Source organism: Bos indicus, chromosome 1 (assembly GCF_029378745.1).
Source record: "Bos indicus isolate NIAB-ARS_2022 breed Sahiwal x Tharparkar chromosome 1, NIAB-ARS_B.indTharparkar_mat_pri_1.0, whole genome shotgun sequence".
In the NCBI taxonomy this organism is placed as follows: domain Eukaryota; kingdom Metazoa; phylum Chordata; class Mammalia; order Artiodactyla; family Bovidae; genus Bos; species Bos indicus.
Window position 1 is genome coordinate 81,287,946 of NC_091760.1, and position 18,359 is coordinate 81,306,304.

Genomic DNA, 18,359 nt, shown 5'->3' on the forward strand with positions numbered 1-18,359 from the left:
CTGTCTTTTATTCTGAAATTGTTTTTTTCTTACTTTGTAGGTACTGAAGTATCTTGTTTTTAATAACATGCTTGATATAATAGATGCTTATGGTTTATTATGTCCACCACAAAATTTTATTTCAAGGGTACTTGTCTTTAAACTCTAAGCCAGGGACACGCTATATATAAAGCATATATAAGATTCAGAAAACATGAGTGTGGATAGTTGGAGAAGATTGATGGAGGAAAAAGAATTTGTGTTGGACATTGAAAATGAGCAGAGTTTGGATAGGAATTGAGGGTTAGGGAGAATACTTGAAACAGCACTAGAGGAACAGATGTGGAAACAGAAGCAGACTTAAGGTGTCCTGGAAATCAGTTGCTTAAACAAGATTCAGGGTGTGGATAATGATATTTAAACTTGTATGAGTAGATCAAGCCAGATTATGTAGAATCTTGCGTATCAGTCAATAAGAGTTAGATTTATGTGGAATTAAATAATAGAAGGCATAAAAAGGTTTTAACAATGGAATGAAGTTCAGAAATCTATTTCATTTATTCAGGAACATTTATAGAATGCCTATAATGTGCAAACCACCTTATTAGATGGTATGGCAGATAAAGAAATGTGATTGGCACATATGAAGATCCTTTGATTAGATCTGAAAGAGGGAAGTCAGGGTGATATTACAGTATTCTAGACTAAAAAACTGGACTAGAGTGGAGATAAAGGGTGTGGAAACCAGAAATACTTTGACAGGAGGCTGAACTTGGTACAAGATTTTCTAAAAAAGACAAAGATGACTTCAAAAATTGGACTCCAGTTTAGACACCTTTGATCACTTTTCTTCTGGACAGAATAGCATGTACAACTTAAAAAGTAGTGGGTGCTCAGAATAATTATTAAGTAATTATTTAATAATTAAGTAATTATTGTCTGTACAATATTTTGGTATTTAATTTTGTTAGAGATGTTAGGAAAGATAACTAAGAAACATTATAGTACCACAGGATGAAGGGGTGCTTCTCCTACAACAATGTCCATTTGGGAGCTGGGGTTAGTTTAAGAAGAGGGTATCAAGTTCTTTTGGAGGCTGTTTACATGAAATGTCCTATATCCTCATAATGTCTTGATCCTTAAGACTTAGAAAAACTCTTACTTTAATAATTGGATTCCATTTGCTTGGTATTAGTTTTTTGTTTGTTATTATTTTTCCTGATTATCATTATCTTGGAAAATAGCAGCCATTCTAAAAATGTTTCTATTTCTCATGATCCAGAGCTGTGATTTGATGTGTAAGTAGGAGTGCCTATTTTAATTAGCCCTCTTGATTTTATTGGATGTTAAAATTAGTGTTGTTCTTTGGACAGCCGTGTCTGTATTGTAGTGGAAAGTACTCGGACTCAGGAATTAGTACAGACCATGCCACTTACTGTGTGACACTGAAGGTGTCATCTGATCTATCGCTTGGCTATATCACATATATATAGTGTATTTTCTACCTGATAAGATTGATATAAAGGTTCATTAATAAAGATAACTTACAGTAATGATGCAGGTATAAGACACTGTAGTGGTGTGTCCTGTACCATGTGTAGTAGTGTGAGTGTAAGGCACCCTGCTTAGTGATGAGTTTGAAAGACATATCTTCTAGGTGAGATTGTTTACTCAATATCTGAGACATGACCTGTTAGAATTAACTTCATTTTAAGAGAAACTGTTGAAAAAAGACTCGATCCAACCATCTAATTTTCTGGATGCATTTTTGTGGCATATGGATTAAGGAAGGAAGTATATAAGATATACTTACACACTTGCATTTAGATTCTTTAATTAAAACCCTTTTTGTTTTGTATTGAGGTATAGCAAATTAACACTGTTGTGATAGTTTCAGATGGACAGCAAAGGGACTTAGTCATACATATACATGTATCTATTCTCCTCCAAACTACTTGGTTTGTATCTCATGGATTGAGCCACCAGGATATTAATAATACGGATCAGTCATGTTCAGCTTAGCAAAACAATGCTATGACCATAAAAGTAAGTAAGACGTACTGAGCACTTACTATGTGCCCTGTACTGTTGTTCTAAGCACCTTCTATGTATTAACTCATTTTTTCTTCCTAACGTCAAGGCTGTATATTGTCACCCTACTTATTTAACTTATATGCAGAGTACATCATGAGAAACGCTGGGCTGGATGAAGCACAAACTGGAATCAAGACTGCCAGGAGAAATATCAATAACCTCAGATGTGCAGATGACACCACCCTTATGGCAGAAAGAGAAGAAGAATTAAAGAGCCTCTTGATGAAAGTGAGAGAGGAGAGTGAAAAAGTTGGCTTAAAGCTCAACATTCAGAAAACTAAGATCATGGCATCTGGTCCCATCACTTCATGGCAAATAGATGGGGAAACAGTGGAAACAGTGGCTGACTTTTTTGGGGGCTCCCAAATCACTGAAGATGGTGATTGCAGCCATGAAATTAAAAGACGCTTACTCCTTGGAAGGAAAGTTATGACCAACCTAGACAGCATATTAAAAAGCAGAGATATTACTTTGTCAACAAAGGTCCATGTAGTCAAGGCTATGGTTTTTCCAGTAGTCATGTGTGGATGTGAGAGTTGGACTATAAAGAAAGCTGAGCGTAGAAGAATTGATGCTTTTGAACTGTGGTGTTGGAGAAGACTCTTTGAGAGTCCCTTGGACTGCAAGGAGATCCAACCAGTCCGTCCTAAAGGAAATCAGTCCTGGGTGTTCATTGGAAGGACTGATGCTAAAGCTGAAACTCCAATATTTTGGCCACCTGATGTGAAGAGCTGACTCGTGTGAAAAGACCCTGATATTGGGAAAGATTGAAGGCAGGAGAAGGGAACGACAGAAGATGAGATGGTTAGATGGCATCACCAACTCAATGGACATGAGTTTGGGTAAACTCTGGGAGTTGGTGATGGACAGGGAGGCCTGGTTCATGGGGTTGCAAAGAGTCAGACACGACTGAGTGACTGAGCTGAACTGAACAATTCCTTATCATGGATGAGGAAATTAAGGAACAGGGAAATTTAAGTAATTTACCCAAAGTCACACAGGAGTCAGGATTTGCATCTAGTCAGCCTGGTTCCAGAACCTAGGTTCTTAGTGTCTCTACTGTTTTCTATGAACTATTATCATATGTAATATAATCATTATAATGATGCGATATAAAAGTGGATCATTGGAAAAACATTCTTTTAAAGCAATGCTGTTGTTTGGATGCTGCTGGTATTTAGATGCCTAGATCTTCCCACACGTACAGAAAACTTATACACATGTGCAGAATCTGGAATGTAGTAAGGCACTTAATACATGTTAACTGTGGGTTATAGTGTCTTCAAGTGGTAAGATCCTTGATAACACTAGAAACAAGGAAAAGCACACAATTTCACCTTGGGAACATGGAAAGACAGGAATTGTTTGCTAATTTGAAAGGAAACTCCCAACATCATCCTTTTAAAGTGATTAGGTTATATAATTTCCTTACTGTGGTCCCTGTCATGAGTCCCCGTCATACTTGAAATAAAATGCAATATAAAACCTTCGTGGTACCTACCAGGCCCTTTCTGCCTCATTTTTCTCCCATTCTTTTCCTTATTCACTGTCCTCCCACCATACTATGATCTTACTTACTCATTGCCATCCAGCCATACTCCACCAGGAATGTATCTGTAGAATAAAGTTGGATATCATTACTTATTGCAAGGAGGGAAATAATTAGTTACATCTCCATAAAAGCATGTTTAAAAGAACTGATCATTCCATTTTGGGTGTGATAGATGATTTGAGGGAGGGTCTTGTTGTGAGTTGGATGCAATCTGGAAGTGAGGGTGATTCTGTGATTTGGTATTATAACAATTTTTATATTAAAGAAAGGAATAAAAGGGATAAAAATGTAATTGTAAAGAAACAGCAGTCACTCATTAGCCAGGAAAGGGTAATGCTCAGTCGTTTTTGTGGTTTGGATCACAAAATGTTTTTGTTTTTCACCCAAACCTGAGATATGATTTTGGAGTGGTTTTGTTTTTGTGTTGATCTAGCATCCCACAATGATCTTGTCTGCTACAGGTGTGCTGTAGGATTATTTATGTTTAACAGAAGAGCACCACAGCCAGGCCAGATCCAGACTACACCTAGGCCTAGCTAAGCCTAGGTGCTAAGCCAACTCCTGGCTGTCAGGAGTGTCTCTTCTCTTGCTTATCCTGAACATGTTAAATATTCTTTCACTTTTGAGCCTTTGCAGTTTTTGTGCCCTCTGCCTGGAATGTTCTTCTCCAGATATTTATTTTGCTTAATCCACCACTTCATTCAGATTTCTGCCTAAGTGTGATCTTAGGTGTCTCCTATCCCTCCTTTCTAAATTAGCATTCCCAATACTCTCAATTTCCCTACTGTGCTCTGTTTTTCTAACTACTTAAGTTCATACACACACACACACACACAGACACATGTTATTTATTACCTATATTCCCTACTAGAATATGCAGTTCACAAGCAGCACAGACTACATAGATCACAATGGGAACCACTCCCTCTGGAGTCTTGTGGTGCAGAGCTGCCTGGACAGAGGCCATTTCTCTTTTCTTTACACGTCTTATCAGTCAGAACACTACCCAGCATCACTGGTCCTCAGTAAATATCTGTTGAGTGAATAATCACAGTAGAACAAAATATATAATTACTGACAAGTTTTTACAAAGAATTGTATTTGACCATTTTTTTTTTTTTTTTGGTGGTGGTGGTGGTGATGTAGTATGTAGCACTGAACAAAGCAGTCATTCAGAGAGAACAAATGAATAACTAGAAATAATTTAAAATTTATCCTATTAAAGCATTTTATAACCACTTGGTATAAAATTAATGGGAGTGCATTGTTTTTGCCGTTTTAGGGATCAAAGGAAGCAGTTTCAGGTACTTGTGGAAAACAAGTTTTATGAGTGGTTGATTAATACAGGACACCGTCAGCAGCTGGACAGCCTTGTGCCTCCTGCAGCAGGCTCCAAACAAGCAGCAGGATAAGGCTTCCTCATCGAAACACTGGTGGGTATTTACAATGGCGACCACATAAATTATTTGGAGGAAATCTTATGTGTGCCCTCCCCCCCAAAAAAACCACACAGACTGTTACGTTACCAACCATTGCTATTTTTTTCCACTGCTCCCACCAGCATATACAGAATTTTAAATGCCCATATTTATGACATTTTATACTGAGAAGACCAACCAGAATATTCAGAACCTATAGCGTTATCAGCAAATAGAATAGCCAAATTTGTCTTTTTTGTCTCTTGCCTGGCACAGTCCAAAGCTGTTCGGTACTTCCCTGTATATGGCTTTAAGGTTTACTCTTTCTAACACATTTCACCTCTGTCCTGTAAACCCACATACTAGTCATTTAATTTAGCTAGTCTTTGTTAATTGTGCATTAATAAATAACTAGAATTAATCCAAATGAAGGTTTGAATACTAAACTCTAGGAAACCTGCAGATTCAATAGAAGAGGACATAGATACAGACACATTTACTGGAAGTTGTTTAATCCAAATACATAGTATTTTTTTCTAATAGAAATTAGCTTATTTTGCTATTTGAAAGTATCTTTAAAGACTCACAATAGAAAAACACAAAGGACATAAGTAGGTAGTTCACAGAAAGATACTTATAAAGATGCTCACTTTCACCTAAAATTAGAAATGTAAGATACTATTTTTCATCTATCACCTTGGCATAGGTCAAAAACGTAATTTACAACACTAAGACATTTCACTTACCACTGAGCAAAGTAAATTTGTGCAACCTTTTTGGAGGATAGTTTGACAAAATCAGAATTAAAAATGCACACATTCTTTGACTTTGTAATTTCACATCTTAGATTTAGCTTACAGATATGTAAAGATCTGTTTAAAAGAAATGTTCGTTGTAGCATTATTTGAAATAGCTGTAGGCTGGAAACAAGCCAAATGTTTCTCAGTAGAGGGCTGGTGCCTATGAACCAGTTCGTTCATGCTTGGAGTGCATCTTTAAGAAGAGTGGAGTATGTCTACAGGGGTTCACCTTGAACGATCTGTGGTGGAGTGAAAGTAAAAGGGGAGAAGGGGAGTAAAATGTTGCCTTGTGTGTTTGAGAAAAAAAAGGAGGGATAATCCCACATATTTATATACTAATTATATGCTTTTAAAATTTCTGAAAAGTTATAAAGAAATTGTTAAGAGTGTTTGAAGAATGAGACTGGATGTCTAGGGTAGGAGAAAACTTATTCTTAATTTTTATTGAGATATAATTCACATACCATAAAACTCACTTTTTAAAGTGAAGAATTCACCAGCTTTGATTATATTCACAAGTTTGTACAACCATCACCATGAACAAATCCAGAACATTTTCATCACCCTAGAAATAAAGCCCATATACATTGATAGTCAGGCCCAAATCCTCCAACTCTGATATCTCCTCTGCCCCGTGTTCCCGGGCAATCTCTAACCTGCTCTTTGTCACTTGCCTTGTCAGTTTTGGACATTTCAGGTATTGATAAGTGGAATCATGCAACATGTGGCGTTTGTGTCTGGCTTCTTTCACTTAGCATAATGTTTTTAAGGTTTATCTGTGTTATAGCATGTGACAGTATTCCTTTTTATGGTTGGATACTGTTCTGTTCAGAGAAGGCAATGGCACCCCACTCCAGTACTCTTGCCTGGAAAATCCCATGGATGGAGGAGCCTGGTGGGCTGCAGTCCATGGGGTCGCTAAGAGTCGGACACAACTGACCGACTTCCCTTTCACTTTTCACTTTCATGCATTGGAGAAGGAAATGGCAACCCACTCCAGTGTTCTTGCCTGGAGAATCCCAGGGACGGGGGAGCCTGGTGGGCTGCCGTCCATGGGGTCGCACAGAGTCAGACACGACTGAAGCGGCTTAGCAGCAGCAGCAGCACTCTTCCACTGGGGCTTCCCTGGTGGCTCAGTGGCAAAGAAACCACCTGCTGTGCAGGAGACATGGGAGACATGGGTGTGATCCCTGGGTCAGAAAGATCCCCTAGAGAAGGAAATGGCAACCCACTCCAGTATTCTTGCCTGGGAAATCCCATGGACAGAGGAGCCTGGTGGGCTACAGTCCATGGGGTTGCAAAAGAGTCAGACACGACTTAGCAACTAAACAACAACTATTAATATTCCATTATATGGATATACCACACTTTATCTGTTCATCAGTTGATAGACATTTGAGTTGCTTCCACTTGTTAGCTGTTGTGAATAATGCTGCTATATGTACTTTCTTGTATAAATTTTTGTATAGAGATATGTTTTTATTTATCTTCAGTATACAATACAGAGAAGTAGAATTGAAAGGCCATATGTTTAATTTTTTGAGGAACTGCTGAACTGTTTTCCAAAGCTGGGTAGCATATTCTTTACTGTTTATACATTGTTTATATTTTCAGTATGTATTACTTTTTATGAAAAAAGAATTTTACAATACTTCAGTTGCTCAGTCATGTCTGACTCTTTGCAACCCCATGGACTGCAGCACGCCAGGCTTCCCTGTCCATCACCAACTCCCAGAGCTCGCTCAAACTCACATCCATTGAGTCAGTGATGCCATCCAACCATCTCATCCTCTCTTGTCCCCTTCTCCTCCTGCCTTCAGTCTTTCCCAGCATCAGGGTCTTTTCCAGTGAGTCAGTTCTTTGCATCAGGTGGCCAAAGTATTGGAGCTTCAGCTTCAGCATCAGTCTTTCCAATGAATATTCAGGACTGATTTCCTTTAGGATTGACTGGTTAGATCTCCTTGCAGTCCAAGAGACTCTCAAGAGTCTTTATGCTCAGCTTTCTTTATAGTCCAACTCTCACATCCATACATGACCACTGGAAAAACCATACCTTTGACTAGATGGACCTTTGTCAGCAAAGTAATGTCTCTGCTTTTTAACATTCTGTCTAGGTTTGTCATAGTTTTTCTTCCAAGGACCAAATGTCTTTTAATTTCATGGCTGCAGTCACCATCTGCAGTGATTTTGGAGCCCAAGAAAATAAAGTCTGTCACTTACAATAGTCAATAAATAGTGAAGTTAAGAATTGAAAATCTGATGAAGATTAAACAAAGGAAATGGGAACTATAAGAGGATAAAATTTTACTTTAGACTAATCCCCACTGCCTACTACTTTGTCTATATGTGAGTTTCTTTTCTTTATGTCTATATGTGAACCTAAGAAAACAGGAATGTAGTTAACTTTTAACTCACACTAAAAATTTAGAGTTTTATCACTCTAAATTATTATCTGATTGATTTATGTGATGTTGTGAAAAGGGTTTTTTCCTATTTTTCCTTGAAGGCGATAGAAAATTGTGATTATAGTTTTGTTTTCTTTTTTTTTTTTCCAGTCATTTTCAGGATCCTGGCAACATGTGGATGAACAGAAGATGGTGCACACGTTGAAACTAAACTGGGAAGGTGCTCTTGCTGCTCTCAACTTTGGAGATTTTTCTTCCTATTTAAGACCTTTATGTTTCCTTCCAATTTCACTTGTTATTGTTTACATTGAATTTTAGTCTAAACTTCTATTATATAAACATATTGTTTATAGAATATTAGAAGGCTCACTTTATGATACTAAAATGAAAAAGTTGATGAAGACATGTTAATATTAAAATGACTTGAGTATTGATTTAGTAAACCTTACATTTTAAGTTGTGTAATGAAAGGGTTTCATCCTTTCTAGAGTTAAATAAGAGTTTTATAGTTCTTTGTAAGTATTTAAATTGAAATTGCTATGCCTTTTAAAAAAGAATTGAAATGAAAGTATGACTTGGAGTATAAATATAAATATAGCAGAAAAGCTTTTATACAAAGATATTTTAGTCCTTAAAGTATACAACAATGAAATTGTGTAGACTTTTTATTTTTCATTTTCTGCTTCAAATTTTCAATAAAACTCTAAAAAGTAATTTTCTCCTTTTGATTAAAAAATAAAGTTTTAACTTTAGGAAAGGTTTCCAAAGTCATTCTGTGATGTTATATCAAAATAAAGTTTACATTTGATAGGAGAGTTGTGTTCTTTAAGATAAAGGAAAAGTTTAATAAATAATCTGATTGCTGATAAATGTTGTTTCATATGCTCTTTGGTCAGTGAATTAGTAATTATAACAAAATTAAATCTCTTGTGAAGAGATAAGAAATCTCTTATTTCTAAAGTGAAAATTAACTCTCAGAATGTTTTAATTGGAGTTATTACGGTTTTTAAGATGAAATTTAACCAAGCAGAGCATTGTCAAATAAAGAAACACTGGAGTAGTAGGAGTGTGTTTTGGAAATTGCTATTGGTTAATAAAGTTAATGGTATTAATTAGATACTTTCTTTAAAGAATACTAAGCACATAACTTAATACTTTATAACCCAACAAGCTTCATATCAAGGCACATTTGTCATTTTCTGAACTAACCATAATATATCTGGGGGCATCCCATTTATAAAAATATTTGCTGGAGTCTTTATTAGTGTAAAGATGAGGAAGTAGAACTTTTAAGAAGAGTATATTTGACCAGGAAAATTAAAATGGAGAAGACTTGATTTGTTGTTTGAGTTTACGTGAGATGTAATCTTATTCATAAAATCAGAGGTATATTAAATGCCAAAAACTGTTCTCTACACGGGTTCTAAGATGATAGAATGGCAGAGAAATGCCACCTAGCAGGCGGCAGGTCAGGCTTAGCTAAACCTTTGTGATGCAGGATTTCCACAGTAACTTTCTACTTCTTGGGCTACATACCGTAGCACCCTTTCTTGTGGACTAGAACTTTTGTATGTATGTGTGTGTGTGGGAAAAAATGTCAGACTTAAAGGACAGTTGGCAGGAGTGTGAATTCCCACATGCCCTTTGTCTGGGTTGACCAATTGTTAACATTTTGCTACATTCACTTTTGGAGAAGGAAATAGCAATCCACTCCAGGATTCTTGCCTTATGGACAGAGGAGTCCATGGGGTCACAAAGAATCGGACACGACCGAGTGACTAACACACACACGTATTCACTTAACCACCCTCTACGTAGTGTTACTATTCTATTTTTGCTCAACAGTTTAAGGATAGGTTCCCCACATCTGGGACCTTAACTCCTAAATACGTTAGTATGTATTTCCTAAAACCAGACATTCTTTTACATAATCATGGTACATATAATTAAATTCAGGAAGTTGTAACAATGGCGCAATAGTAGTACCTAATATACAGTGTATATTACAGTTTTTCTAGTCATGCCTAAAACGCCACTTGTGTTGACTTTCCCTCCAAACACAGTACCACGCCCTGCCATTAGTTGACATGTCAGTTTCATTGCTTTGGAACATGTTTTACTTCCGTTCAGAATTAGAGTGTGGTTTTTCAACTCATCTCCTACAAGCTCTGTTGAAGTAAAAAAAAAAAAGATATTGGGGGTTTCAAGGTGGCTGCTTGCTAAAAAACCAAATTGCCCAGGTAAGAGGATCTTCTTTGTTTTTAATTTTGAAAAATTTGGCTGGGTTTTGGTGTCTTGACTCAGCAGTCTATAATACAGCAAGGCTTGGTAAGCATTAAGAGGGTACTGAAGCTTTCCTTTATTTCATAATCCCGATTGTTTTTCTAGAAACCATCAATAGCCTCTAAATGACTGACTCAATTTTTGGATCCTATTCTCATGACTAAGCAAATGTTTGATTTGAAACCAGCCCAGTATAAATGTCTCTGTGCCTGTAACTCTCTAGCCATTCCTGGATTTCAGCACTGGGGAAACCAGTCTATGCACCAAACATGTCTAAAGCTGGAACCAAAGTAAGTAAATGGTCACGCTGATTTCTAGCCTACCCAGTTTCTTTTCACGTAATGATACATTGAAAGAAACATTTTGCTTCTTTACCTGGAGGTGAGTGTGATAGTTAGAAGGCTGGGATGGTTGAAGAAAAGATGAAGGAATTCTTATTATATTTTCAATTCCAGCAATTACCAAATAATTTATTAAGGGTTTTATCTTCATGTGTGGTGCTATGTTGAATACTGTACAGGTAGGTAATGTGTAAGTATCATCATGGTTTCTGCCTTCTAGCAACTGATCTTTGAATTTCCACAGGAATAAGATGTGCAGATAAGAGGATTATGTGGAGTAGAAAACTTTCAGTATTCAATTAAAATTTTGTCTTGTGAAATTTAGCCTCAACCATTAATATTCTAAGTAGCCAAAGTGGGTGGACCAATCAGGTGAATTAAATCCTACATCTCCCCTTCATTCAGCAGCTACTCTTATCCTGTTCCCTAAATAAATTGCTGACTTAGATCAGGAAAATTGCCTCTAAAATATTTGATTCATAATTGTTGGACTGGAAATTGATTCTCTTTGTGAATGAGGGAATATATCTTCCTTCTCTTTTTAATTCTTCACTGACTATAGGTCTAAAGAAAGCCTCTGGTGCCTGGTTTTCCCCCAATGTTTTACTTTGAAAATGTTCAAACCCACTGAATCTTAATAAGAAATGGTGAAAGAATACTTGTCTGTCCTTTACTTAAATTTCCAATTGTTTACACTTTGCCATATCTAGTTTCTCTGTCTCTCTTTTTACTAAATGATTTGAAAATAAATAGCAGACTTCATTATACTTTGCCTTAAGTGTTTAGGCATATCCTAAAAACAAGGGCATTCCCTGTATAAACATGATATCCTTAGCAAAACATAATACCTAATATTCAGACTATATTCACATTTTCTCCAAGTGCTCCCCGCAAAAATGCTTCATGGCTGGTTGATGTGCGATCCAGTCAAGGACCATGCATTTCATTTGGTTGTCAAGTTTCTTTAACATTTTTTAGCCTCTTTAATATAGAACAGTCCCCCCTATTTTTATTGTTGTTCTTTGAGATACTGACATTTTTCAAACTCCAAACCCAGATGTCTTATAAAGAGTACTGAAATCTGAATCTTTCTGATTGTTTTCTCATGTTTAGATTTAGACTAGCGCCTTGGCATGAAAGCTACATCGGCCATGTCAGGCACTTCCCATTGTATTTTTTCAGGAGGCACCTGTTAACTTGTTCCATAATTGGTTAGTGCCTGATTTTTTTTTTCCCCCAATTTGGAAAATAGAACGAATAGTCATAGTTGCATCCAGAAGGTTTGGGGAGGAAAAATGAGACAATGTCTTTAGTGCTCTGAGATTTTTGAAAAATATGCCATGAAAATCCACTAAAGAGAATCTGAAATCTTTAGTGGGCTATCCACATGCGTGGAAGGAAGGCTATTATAGAATAACTCCCACTTTCAATGATTTCCAGCGTGGGAGTACTCTTATTCCTCGTAGCTGGTTTATTCACTTAGTCAAAACTTACTTGCTAGGTCAAAGGGGATAGTAATTTGTCTCTTACTCTTATTGCTTCTTCCTTTCTCACTATCTTACTAGCAGTTTAATCCGAGGAGTTATGGGCTGGGCAAAAGCAATTTTTCTGTTTGTTTTTGTTATCTGTAGAATACTCAAGACATTTTCCCCTCTTCTGTATTGGATTAGCAGGCTGTTTGTTTTTTTAATTGACAATTGGAGGGATTTTGTAATAACTTTTAGGAAAATCTGCACATTTCTTAGCCTTCTCAACATCTTTTTTTGTCCAACCTCTCAGCTGACTATAAAGTGGATTTATATATTTATAAAGTAGATGGTCCTTCTACAAACTGAAATTGAGTAGAGGTGCACCATTCTCTAGGTCCTAAGATTCGGAAGGTCTCCAACTAAAAGAACAGCTTGGCCCTGGAGCTCAGTAATGGCACTATGGCAATACTCGTGCTTTGTTTCAACCTTGGGGTGGTTGGCTGGTCTGCTGGGAAGGTGAACAGCAAGCAAAAAATTATACAGGTTTCTACTGTTCATATACTGAAGTCAGCCACGTAAGTGTGCAGAAGGTAGTAAGTGTGAGAAACAAGGAAGAAAGATTAATTTCCCATGGCATATCCCTTGTAGAACATCTTACTTGGTGAATAGTTGGCCAAAAACCAAAGGTCAGTTGAATTAAGGAGTTCAGAAGCTATCCATTCTTAGGTTACCTTGATTTTCCTAAAGATCTCACCACAGGTTTTGGGAAAATCCTGTCAGATTCAGGATCAGTCTTGCTCCATTTCTAAGAGTAAATGGCATATGTTGAACAGAGCCAGCTGGGCAAGTAGAAAGACAACAGAGGGAGAAGTAACCACTGACTACTGGCCAGAAGTTTGCGCTGCTGTCCACAACCAACTTGTAACTAGCTAGTGACCGTAGGCAAGTCATTTAACTTCTTTATCTGTCACCAATGTAGAAAAACTTTATTGGCAGTCATGAGGCAGCTATTAAAACTGCTTTACTGGCACTGTGCCATCAGACCCTCAGAACAACTCTGCAGTGGACAGTGTTACCTAGATTTAACGAGTGGTGTTGCAATTTTGTTTTCTCATCTGTAAACTGGGGTACCACATATCTCTAAACCTGTCTTATGCTAAAATGGAAAAGGGAGCAGGAAGAGATGAATGTGGGAAGGGGCAAAAGGGGGTGGAGTATATGATTTAGGGGTGGGAAGGGTAAGGAAGCTTTTAGGGAACAGGAAAGAGAAGAGAGAAACGGAAGGGGTGGGAGGGGACAGTTTACAGTGGAAGGAAAAAACTATTAGTAGGTTCCCATCCAGAAAGACTCACCTGGGGTAGAAAAGAATGCGGTGTTACGCCCAGCTGCAAGTCATTCTTGGTTTCTTCCTCTCCTTCAGCCCCTGCATCTGGCTAGTCACCAGATCCTCGTTTCTGTGACTGTCTCCTCAGTGTCATTCATGTCGCTATTGCCTTTGGTTGGTCCTCAGCAGCTCTCAACTCCACCATAGCAGTCAGCTATTTGTAGGCACAAGCTGCTACATTATTCTAGCATGGCTTCTGGGTCACTTCTGGCTTTATTTCCTAAGTCTTCACCACGTGCTCAGTCTGCACCAGGCTTAGTGAAGTACTTGTCCCTACTCTATGGTGGGCCATGTTCTTTCACTGCTTTATTCCTTTAAACGAGCTGTCCTTTTCCCTCTGCCTCTAGAAAACCCTTCCTTATCCTTCAACCCTCACCCCAGAGATCCTCTCTTCAAAAGTCCTCTCCAGACTCTTAACTGGCTCTGCTGCGGTCATCTAAAATGGCTGACCTGGTTTTTCCTCCTTCTAAACTGATAAAGCATGTTAGCCACCAGGTGGCAGCACAGCATCAGGGAATGACACCTGTGATTTCAGTTGGCGTATAACCTGGCAATGATCATGGGTGTGGAATCATAGAATCAGAAGGGACAAACTCTGTGGTCCATTTGGTCTAGTGGTTTTCAGAAACTGCGTCATGAAGCCCTGGGACTTCCTGGGAACTCGACTGCCTAATTCAAAGAGAGAAGTTTTATTTTACAGCCAGGGCTTCAACTCCAGTCCAATCCTTTTATTTGACCAATGAGAAGCTGCAGCCTGGAGCGATGGCTTGATTAAAATAGCAGGGCTGATTGTAGAGCTGCAGCTCTCCACCCAGGCATAGTATTTCCCTGTTTCCCAGGGCTGCATATTTCCCAGTGCTGTCACAGGCCTTGGAGGATTACCCTGAGGATTGTGGTGCAACTTGATAAGAGCTTGAAGCAAAGAATATTCTTGCCTTGTCGTTTTGTTACTTTGCAATGACTCTATTGGCAACAACATAATAGTACAAAACTTATATCTTCATATCTGTATATTCTATATTATCTAAAGTTCTTAAGCTAAAGTTTATGTTTTGTTTTTCTTTTTATATTTCTTATCATCTAAAATGAATTTCTATATATGGAACTCACTCATCTTCTTCCAGCCTTTGTTGAGGGTTTTGTCCAGTTCTGGGCATAGGAATCCATAGCTTAAATAAGGCTTGATCCTTGGCCTTGAAAGAAGTCTCGGTGGGAGAGACAGATAAAAAAGTGAAAAATGTATTACATAATGTGGTAAGTAGAGTGAGGAAGCAGAGAAGGCAATGGCACCCCACTCCAGTACTCTTGCCTGGAAAATCCCGTGGACGGAGGAGCCTGGTAGGCTGCAGTCCATGGGGTCGCTAAGAGTTGGCTATGACTGAGTGACTTCTTTCACTTTTCACTTTCATGCATTGGAGAAGGAAATGGCAACCCACTCCAGTGTTCTTTCCTGGAGAATCCCAGGGATGGGGGAGCCTGGTGGGCTGCCATCTATGGGGTCGCACGGGGTCGCACAGAGTCGGACACGACTGAAGCGACTTAGCAGCAGCAGCAGAGTGAGGAAGAAGCCATGAACCTGAGTCTGAAAATAATGGCTTATAGTAGAGCACTCTTGTTTGGCTTCATCTTAAGCCCTCATAAAGTCCTCATTCCTATTGCTGACAACCAAAGTTGTCTGCCAGAAGGCAGATGTGAGGTACAGTAGAACTATATATTTCTCTCCTCAAAATGGAGGGAAAAGGAATTCTTAAAGTGGGAAATATGCCCTTAATTTTCATTTTTCTGTAAGCGCAGCCACCTCACCCCTCAGTCCTTTCTTCGTTTGCCCTGTACTCCAGATTACTTTCTTTGAAGACAAAAACTTTCAAGGCCGCCACTATGACAGCGATTGCGACTGTGCAGATTTCCACATGTACCTGAGCCGCTGCAACTCCATCAGAGTGGAAGGAGGCACCTGGGCTGTGTATGAAAGGCCCAATTTTGCTGGGTACATGTACATCCTACCCCGGGGCGAGTATCCTGAGTACCAGCACTGGATGGGCCTCAACGACCGCCTCAGCTCCTGCAGGGCTGTTCACCTGGTGAGTCTGGAGGTGGTGGACTCTCTCTCTCTCCTTCCCCTTCCACCCCTTTAGGCTTTTATGTAAAGGAGTTTTCTTAAGATTTTCCTACCTCTTAATGGGTGGTTGTCTCTTGTTGGCTGCTGAGACTTCAGTCAAGTGTTAGATCAGTTCATCATAAGACCACACGATTTATTTCCACTTTCTTTACCCCTTATATATTTTAAGGAATAAAGTTTTCCTTACTGAACGTCAGCTGTTTTAGTCAGTACACAGTTGGGATGGGAGTTCAGATCATCTCGCTTTCAAGATGGTGGGTCCTGAACTGCTCTCTTCTCTGAGTTCCTAGCCTGCTGTTCATTTCCGTAACAGTTGCTGTTCTTTTCCCCTTGTTTTCTGTGTTTTTTTGTTTTTTGTTTTTCAGTCTAGTGGAGGCCAGTATAAGCTTCAGATCTTTGAGAAAGGGGATTTTAATGGTCAGATGCATGAGACCACGGAAGACTGCCCTTCCATCATGGAGCAGTTCCACATGCGGGAGGTCCACTCCTGTAAGGTGCTGGAGGGCGCCTGGATCTTCTATGAGCTGCCCAACTACCGAGGCAGGCAGTACCTGCTGGACAAGAAGGAGTACCGGAAGCCCGTCGACTGGGGTGCAGCTTCCCCAGCTGTCCAGTCTTTCCGCCGCATTGTGGAGTGATGATACAGATGCGGCCAAACGCTGGCTGGCCTTGTCATCCAAATAAGCATTATAAATAAAACAATTGGCATGCATTCCGCTGTTTACTGTGACGCCTCTCTTTAAACACCTTAAACAGGGACCAGTCAAGTAGTGCCCTCCACAGCACGCAGTCACATAAAGCAACTCCCTCTTCAGGTTACCGTTCTGTGTCTTTGTGCCAACCAAAATAGGATTGCATTGAAAGGATAGACAATCTTACTGCCACATGGTGGCCCTTGTTGCTTAAGGTCTATGTTAATTCACCAGGTACAGTCATCATAGCTGCCGGTTATTGTGTGCCTTCATTTTCCCATTTCTCTTCACAACAGCCCTATAAGTGAGGGGGTAGGGGGCAGTGTCTAATTGCATTTCACAAATAAATAAATTGAGGCCTAGAGAAGTTCAAAAGTTGCCCAAATATACCATCTGGTGAATGGAGGAACCTGGGTTTGGTACAGGACATTTATATTTCCAAAGCCCTTGTGCTTTTTATTTCTAACTCTTTCATTCAACACATTGGCTGGGGATCTCTGTGCATAATGTAAGACCATGAGAAACTGAAAAGCTAGGAAGGACAGGGCCTCCCAAAGTTCTGCTTGAGCTAGCACACCTATCAAAAATAGGCAGTGAAAACAGGGCTGTTACTTGAAAATAATAGAACTCTGTGTGTGTGTGTGTGTCAGTCACTCAGTCATGTTCAACTCTTTGCGACCCTATGGACAATAGCCCACCAGACTCCTCTTGTCCATGGCAAGAATACTGGAGTGGGTTGCTATTTCCTCCTCCAGGGGATATTCCTGACCCAGGAATCAAACCTGCATCTCCTATGTCTCCTGCATTAGCCCGCAGGTTCTTTACCACTGAGCCACTTGGGAAGCCCTGTGTGGTAATTCTCTCAAAAAGTATTCATTTTGTTAACTTCCCCTGCCTTTTGTAATTTTGTCTGTTTTGAGTGAGGGGTTTTGATAAACCGGGGTAGAGGAATGGGAGGATGAGCACTGAGCTGCAGAGAGCTCTGGGGCCTCCCAACCTGAAGCTAACTTTTCTGATCTCCAAAACCAGCTAGCTGAACCAAATGTTCGCTCCGGTTTGTCAAACATCAACATTCTCTGGAGGCTGAGGACTAGCTGATGACTAAGGACCACTGACACTCATTTTTAGAGGTATACTTTCAGGAAGTGGTTCAGAGATACTGCTCCTCCTTTTCTGCCCAGGAAACTGGAGTGGTGGTAACAGTGAGTTAGGGCCAGTCTCTCCTCTCATATCAACTGCTGCCACGTTCCATTCCATGGCGAGTCGGCCGCAGTCTGTTCAAAACAGCCAGAAAAGCAGCTCTGGCAGCAGCATAGGAAAACAAGTGTCAGGATGACTAACCACAGCCTCAGAGAAGAAGAAGATGGCTTTTGACAGATGAAACTGAATTATCATTTCTAGATGTTAGATGCCTTTTGGTTCATGCCCTAATCCAGAAAGCAATTGCAACCATTCTCCCCAGCTGTAGAGACATCAATCAACTTGCACTTAAATGGAATTTTACTAGCAATTGATATTAGAGGTCAAGAACACGTTACGTTCTTATCAATCATTCTCAGTTCTGGTACAATATTTTGGCATTAGAGTGAGAAGCTAGCGTCTCCCTTCCCCCCCAACCCCCTGCCCCCACCCACCCCGGTTCAAGCACACCCAGAAGAGCACCGATATTATTTAGAATTATTATCTCCCTCTACCTTTTATTATTTTGTTGCTCTGAAATGGGGGATTTCAAGAAAGCTGGACAAGAGCACTCTTAGACTATTTCAGCTCTGCTTCCATCCTGAACATTCCTCAGTGACAATTCCTTTCCTCACGGAAGAGTC

General features: G+C 39.4%; 2 protein-coding genes and 1 long non-coding RNA gene across 9 annotated transcripts in view; 2 read left to right on the forward strand and 1 right to left on the reverse strand.

Annotated features, from left to right (window-relative positions):
• The window catches only part of TBCCD1 (TBCC domain containing 1), a 26,845-nt gene extending 17,727 nt beyond the window's left edge, over positions 1 to 9,118 (forward strand). For 5 of the 6 annotated variants that reach the window (XM_070790419.1, XM_019958435.2, XM_019958429.2 and 2 more), the window contains exons 7-8: positions 4,908 to 5,058; positions 8,399 to 9,118. In XM_070790419.1, coding sequence (XP_070646520.1) covers positions 4,908 to 5,037 — 130 coding nt within the window. In that variant the 3' untranslated portion in view covers positions 5,038 to 5,058; positions 8,399 to 9,118. Of the gene's footprint in view, positions 1 to 2,158; positions 2,916 to 4,907; positions 5,059 to 8,398 lie in introns of those variants that run through there. The other variant, XR_011566850.1, reaches the window with a different exon arrangement.
• On the reverse strand, positions 5,143 to 14,180 carry LOC139183259 (uncharacterized). Its single transcript, XR_011566879.1, has 2 exons — positions 13,694 to 14,180; positions 5,143 to 8,019 (listed from the first exon to the last, which is right to left on the reverse strand). It is a non-coding gene; the product is annotated as an uncharacterized lncRNA (long non-coding RNA).
• Positions 9,452 to 16,556, forward strand: CRYGS (crystallin gamma S). Of its 2 annotated transcripts, XM_070790466.1 has the most exons (4): positions 9,452 to 10,488; positions 10,637 to 10,821; positions 15,564 to 15,806; positions 16,210 to 16,556. In XM_070790466.1, the coding sequence occupies exons 2-4, from the start codon at positions 10,801 to 10,803 to the stop codon at positions 16,480 to 16,482; spliced, it is 537 nt and encodes a 178-aa protein (XP_070646567.1). In that variant the 5' UTR covers positions 9,452 to 10,488; positions 10,637 to 10,800; the 3' UTR covers positions 16,483 to 16,556. The 2 variants fall into 2 exon arrangements, with proteins under 2 accessions (XP_070646567.1, XP_070646570.1); XM_070790469.1 differs by lacking the exon at positions 10,637 to 10,821.
• Positions 16,557 to 18,359: the final 1,803 nt, after the last annotated feature.

What these genes read in the sequence shown, in the direction of transcription:
- CRYGS (XM_070790466.1), top strand. Translation starts at nt 10,801, where the DNA reads ATGTCTAAAGCTGGAACCAAA. An exon ending in TGTCTAAAGCTGGAACCAAA is followed by an intron (nt 10,822 to 15,563) that starts GTAAGTAAATGG and finishes CCTGTACTCCAG; the next exon opens with ATTACTTTCTTTGAAGACAA. An exon ending in CCTGCAGGGCTGTTCACCTG is followed by an intron (nt 15,807 to 16,209) that starts GTGAGTCTGGAG and finishes TTTGTTTTTCAG; the next exon opens with TCTAGTGGAGGCCAGTATAA.